The sequence below is a fragment of the Amblyomma maculatum genome, chromosome 9, assembly GCF_055883805.1.
Source record: "Amblyomma maculatum isolate TAMU_Amacu chromosome 9, ASM5588380v1, whole genome shotgun sequence".
Classification (NCBI taxonomy): Eukaryota; Metazoa; Arthropoda; class Arachnida; order Ixodida; family Ixodidae; genus Amblyomma; species Amblyomma maculatum.
Window position 1 is genome coordinate 129,077,909 of NC_139352.1, and position 6,000 is coordinate 129,083,908.

At 45.7% G+C, this 6,000-nt stretch overlaps 1 protein-coding gene across 4 annotated transcripts in view; it reads left to right on the plus strand.

Moving 5' to 3' along the window:
* Taf2 (TATA-box binding protein associated factor 2) overlaps positions 1 to 2,712 on the plus strand; it is a 60,504-nt gene extending 57,792 nt beyond the window's left edge. For all 4 annotated transcript variants that reach the window (XM_084579572.1, XM_084579570.1, XM_084579568.1 and 1 more), the window contains one exon: positions 1,595 to 2,712. In XM_084579572.1, the coding sequence (XP_084435698.1) occupies positions 1,595 to 2,040 (446 nt within the window). In that variant the 3' untranslated portion in view covers positions 2,041 to 2,712. The remainder of the gene's footprint in view (positions 1 to 1,594) is intronic.
* Positions 2,713 to 6,000: the final 3,288 nt, after the last annotated feature.

Below are 6,000 nucleotides of genomic sequence, written 5' to 3' on the forward strand. Positions count from 1 at the left end.
AAATTGGTCTCTGTATCATTGGAGTGCATTCTTAAAAGTGGCAGCTGGTGGCAATATGGCTTCCTTTCGAGGCCTCTTCTTGCTTATAAACGGAAAAAATTGTGTTGTCATTGTGGAGGAGTGGGGTGTGGCTGATTGCCCCTTATCCTTAAGCTTGGCCCAGCAATCATTTTACGCTTCCGAGACAAGCATGTGAGGCGGTGGTTATTAGGAATGGTAGAGCTAAATTTAGTGGCTTAGCGCATTGATCAGTGTGAGGAGATTGGCAATTCCTACTGAAATGTGCAGAGTGATAGAAGGCTTTGGATCTAGGTGGGGAGCGCAGACTCCCACAGCAGTGATGAACAGTAACCCTGGAAGTTGTCAGCATCTATAGGCGCGGTATGGCTGCCTTAGCAGATGCAGTTGCGCATTCATATTTTTGCTTGCACCTGCAAGTGCCTGTATGGTCTTGCTTTGGGACCGACTTGCTCACCACTAGAAACTGACGAAGGCGGCAACACACAGCGCGAGGAAGTGGCTATTTAGCGTTCAGTGTCATGCTGCAATGATGACTTAGTTGCTGTGGCCAAAAAAGCTGATCTGCGCGCATTGCCATGGATTCAAATCATGTTTAGTGGCTATGTGCTATATTTCAGTTATGTGCTTTGTGTGTATTATGTGCTCATCGTGTAGTGCCGTGAAGTCATATTGTGACGATAGCAGAGTGGCGTCTGTGCCTCGGGGGTTCATACTGGATATTCGACTATGCATAATATGAGAACATTTATGTGAACAAATAAGAGCACAATAAACCCACCATTTTCATTGCTCTATTTTAGATTTTATTTAGTGATTGTTTCGAGTGATAGACTAACCTGGAGGCGAGAACTGAAAGTTGTTATGCTTATACTGTCGCGCATGCTCAAAGCACACTGTTGAGTGCTGGTGACTTTTACGGGCGCTTCATTGCTGTAGTATCTACAGAGAGCCCCCTTAAACTTTACCTTAAACTTAATAGGGCCCATGAAAAGCTATTTACTAAAACTAGAAAATGCCAACGAGAAGCAGGTATCTCATCAGTCCTCTCTTCAGTGCAAAAATTTTTAAGCTCGCTTTATTAGCAGTGAGCATATGGGCGATCGAAAATGATGTGCCTCCTCTGCCCCCTCAACTCAAGCCACGCCAGCCTGCAAAAAAAAAAGAAAGAAAGAAAGACGAAACAAGCCACGACGGCACTCCAACACGCCCCATCCCGCCCGCGTAACTTGGGAGCATCTAATGAACATCCAGCAGCCCCGCTGACGTCAGTGGGGAGGTCTGCGCGCGGAGATGTTTCGCCCAGTCTGTTGCGAGCGGTCGCCAGGAGCACTTTTAAAAAATTATTTCCAAATTATTAGCTCCATGCACAGTTTTCAAATTTGGCTTGAATACTCACAAAGACCACCTCTATGGATTCCCTGCATTAGAATGTTAAGCTCGCAACTGCTGCCAGCTAAACCTGATAGTGAAAGGGTCTATAGATGTTTTGTGCCCAGAACTTTTCGTTTGAGGGGTGCTAATAACTATTTGAATATCAATTAGGCATCATTTTTAAGTCACAACTTTTTTACAGGTGCTTCGACTCATCACCAACCAACAGGCTTTGACTCGAGCATGTTCAAGATGGGGACACCGCTTCCAGAAGCTACACAGCTACAACCCCCAGCCGTACATGCAGAGTTCATCCCTGCACCAATGCCTCCATACCAGTCCACTGGGGTGCCCACTGGCACGTTCCCACTGGTTGCAACACCGTCTACGTCGCTTGGAGGCTTGTCTTCCACCGTGGTGGGTGGTGAAGTGGATGACATGGGCAGCAGCAGCGTCAGTTCCAAAGTGCACAAGGACAAGAAGAAGAAGAAAAAGAAGGACAAGAAGCACAAACACAAGCACAAACATCGTAGCCATGACCGGCTGCTTGAGAAGGAGCGCTTTTACAGCTCGGGAGGCAGCACCAACCAGTCGCCAGCACCGTTTGGGGGTGGTGCTTCAGCAAGTCCCCAGCATGAGATCATCTGAGGGCAGATTTCACATTTCAGTTTGAGAGTTGCATTCTTCATTCATCCTGCGCCGTTTTCCTTGTTCACTGGTGATTGTGCAGTCTAGTGCATTGTTGAGTTGATGTATGGAACGTTCTAAGGTAGAGCAAAAACCGTCCAGAGGACTGAATGCTAGCAGGTGACCAGTGAATACGCACAAACATATGGCTGTTGATAAATAAGGTTTAATCGGAAGCATACATTTTGGCAACACCTGGTGGAGAGGAACAGAAGCTTCCCAGGGGTTGTGGTAACTCTAAAGAAAGATCAGTTTCCCCTGCAGCCCTCTGATGTCACCAACGTGCAGGCGACACCGTGTCACTGTGTGCATCGCTGTCTTCTGCCATATCAGCAAGCAGAGTTTCCTTACTTGATATATATATGCTCCCGTTTCCTAAGCGGTTCAAGGCAAGTTGTTCTGGATCTGTCAACAAAGTGTTTAGTCTTGAACGACTACGAGCAAGTAGAGGGTGTTCAGATTCACTCTTTGCAGTTGTGTTAGTGTACATTTTGGACAGCAGTTGAGTTTTTGTGTGTGTGTGTGTGTGGAACGTGCACTGGGGCTGTTCTTCAGTGCACGCCCTGAGCTTGCAGCAAGTGCTATGAAAGTGTACAATAAATGAATCGCATAGGCTTCCTGCATATCGGGTAAGCATTGGTTTGTTTTGCATAGTTACATGCGACATGTGTCCCCTTTCGAAAAATTTTGGTAACTTAAGCTCATCTTTAAGGGTAAGGAGTGACATCACTAATTGTTACCGTCGGTAGATCCACTTGCCCATGAAATTATGGACACTGTTCGGCCTTTCACTATCATAGTCTCGAAATTCTTCACAACATACATGTAAAGGTGCGGACATAAGTAAACGGAGCACGCTTTTCCGTTCAAATTAAAATCACGCCTTCTGCACTGGAGGTAAGAAAGCAATATTTGTCTAAGTAAAAAGCCAACGGCATCTATTACCGGTTCGCACATAACAAGACTACCAGTTTTATTTAAGCAGCGCGTGAAAAAATTTAGAAGCAAATAGCATGCTCAGTTTACTTTTGTCCGCAGGGGTACATATGGTGCATCCATGCGACATATACTGGGTGGGTACTCTTCATAGCACCCTATCAGTGGAGAGGTTGTCGTATTTGTGCGTGCGCAGCTGGCCCAAGGTGCCAACTGCTGCCTCACCCACCGCTGAGCCATTGCCGCGAGCCTCTGCAGATTGTGGTGTGCGGCGTTGCACTCTGTGCCGCTCACTTAGCGATTTCCGCTCTAACTAATAGTTCTCTGGAATTACTCGGCCGCAAATGGTGTCACATACTCAGTAAGACACAGAAGCGCAAATAAGGTACACGGAAGCAGAAGGGAACGGGATGACCGTTAACTTGCAACAAGTTTTATTTGGCAAACAGCGTATATATACCTTTGCTTACCCATGTTGCACATAATGAACACATTCACAGGTTCTTGTGTCTTCCTGAATATGCAGCAACTTGCACAGCTACAAGTCCCTTACAAAAGCCCTTATGCTAGCATGCAAAATGTGGCTGTTGAGGCTAAACAGGAGCTTCTCTCCTGCTTGAAGGGGCAGGTGAGCACTGAAACATTTGAAGGGATGGTTTGCACTGCAGTACAGTTATCAAACAGTAAATGATGATTTGGTTAGGTTAGGTAAATACTATGCTTTGCGTCGTTCCTGCAGCATAGCATGCAGGAAGGAGCTGGGTCCTTCCGTATTGTGCATACAAAAGGTGCCTAAATAAGTATTGGTTTATCAAGGTGCTTCATGTGCAAATTTGTAGACAAGTTGCTTATTGCTCTCAGGTTACAGCTTATAATGCTCACCTTGGCAAAGTTTGGATCCCCACTGTTTTTATTACATTTTGGCCTGGTGGTTATTAACATAGTATGTATATGGATTACAAATGCCATTGACAGCTGTCTAGCTGAGCAAAAAAAAGGTAACTTTTCCTCTGTGTATTTTGATGTGTTGCTTGTAGCTTGCTGCCTAAGATTGCTCCACACTTTGTTGCAGGAATACAAATTACAGCTTGTTTTGAAAATATTTGAGCCGTAAAGAATGGTGCACGCATTTACGGCGACACATAACAGCTTGTATAACAATGGAAGAGGGTTTCTGTGTAGAGAGCTATCATTTGGTCCTTACCGGTAATTACTTTGCAACTTACTGGGGACTATCGTCTCATTAATATGCATGGTCTAGCTGCGATGAAATGCAAATTCTGGCAATGAACAAAAATATTTAGACTTACAATGAACATTCGGGTTTCTAAGACATCTAAGTTATGGGTAGCACAAAGTGCAGTGGTCGTGCAGCGGTAATGCGGATTTCCGTGGAGCATAGCAGTATTTGTTGGAATCTGGCCTGGTAGTACGGATGCTAAAGATGTGCACTTGTTCAGTATTCTATTTATGGTTCTTCAGTTCCATTTGTAGGCCAGTTTGTGCAGTGGTACTTTGCGTGCACAGTATTAGGAAAGTATTTTGAAAAGTTCTGCTTGCATAGCCAGTTTGTGGATAGGCACGACACAAGCAACGCAAAACTGCAAAAATAACTGCGTAGCCTCATCACACCTTTATTATAACAAAAGTAAATCATTCAAGCACAGTCCGCGTGGCTCTGGCCAAAATGAGTCGTACAGCAACATATTGCCACACAAATGCCTAGTGGCACTTGCATAACTCATTTCTTGGGACGTTCCACTTGTCTCGCAGTTTGCAGACAAGCTTCATGGATGCAGAAAAAAAAAAAGGAAGAAAAGAAAACGTTTGGTTAAAAAATTTGGGCTAAAGAATTTTCATCAAAAATAGCGGGAGAGGGCAAAGACGTACCACACGCTTGTGGCCCCATCCACAGCTTACCGCCGCTTGCAGCTTGGAAGCCGCCAATGGTCATGGCGCCTTTGACGTCACGAGCAAGCCATCCAATCAGAACAAAGGCTTGCGTCCTTACACATCAGATGTGGTGCGCGATTGGTCTGTTCTAGCTGCTGCAGTGCGGCGCATTTTTCAAACGCTAGCGCAGAACGAAAAAAAATCCATATGTCGCAGTGAAATTGCGCTGTTTTAACTGAGAGCGTCGAAACTGAAACCTCAGCAAAATGCACGCTGAGGTATGACAATTAGTTTACTGGCAGCTTGCGCAAAATAGCGCGAAGGAATTTCTTCTCTACAGTGTACAGTCGTCATATTACGGTGGTAAGTTTTCGATACTGGCCTATTAAACGCAGGAATGTCTCGCAACAATGCGCTGCAGGAGCACCATGTTTTCAAACTCGTGAACATCGAGCACGAAACACAGCCAACCCAAACTGGAAAGCCACAAAGAGCAGCTGAGAAGCCCTTAAAAAAATAAAATAAAAAAAAAACGGTAAGAAAAGCGGACAGCGTGGCACTTGTCCGAATCACTTGCAGAATACACACGTACCACAACGTCTGCCCAGCCAGGCTTTACTTGCCTTTCGACTACTTTAGCTGCAAAGAAACCGGGCCTTAGGCGCGAGCACACGCAGATTTACTAGATCGAAAGAGGTACCACGATTCCTGGCGTTGCACAAGCGTTACGTAGTCTTTCAGTGGAGCCCGCACAGAAGAGTACGCACAGAGAAATTTGAAGCCTGCGGAACAGCCTGTTAAGACGAAAAAACACGCACACAGCTGGCCGCTTCAACGCACGCCACGCACGCTGATAGGTCGGCCCATGGTTTCAACATAACCTAAGGATAAGAACGCCGCGACAACAACAGTGTTACAGTGCTGACGTTTTCAAACGTCCGTTTGGAATAAGCTCGGCGAAATTTCACTCTTGAGTTGTGTCAAACGGCTTCTTCGTGTACCTATCGAACACGAGCAAATACACGTTTACGAGTGACTACGCCCAACCACGAGTAGCAGAACGTAGCAGAACGCAGCAGCCGACGCCAAGCG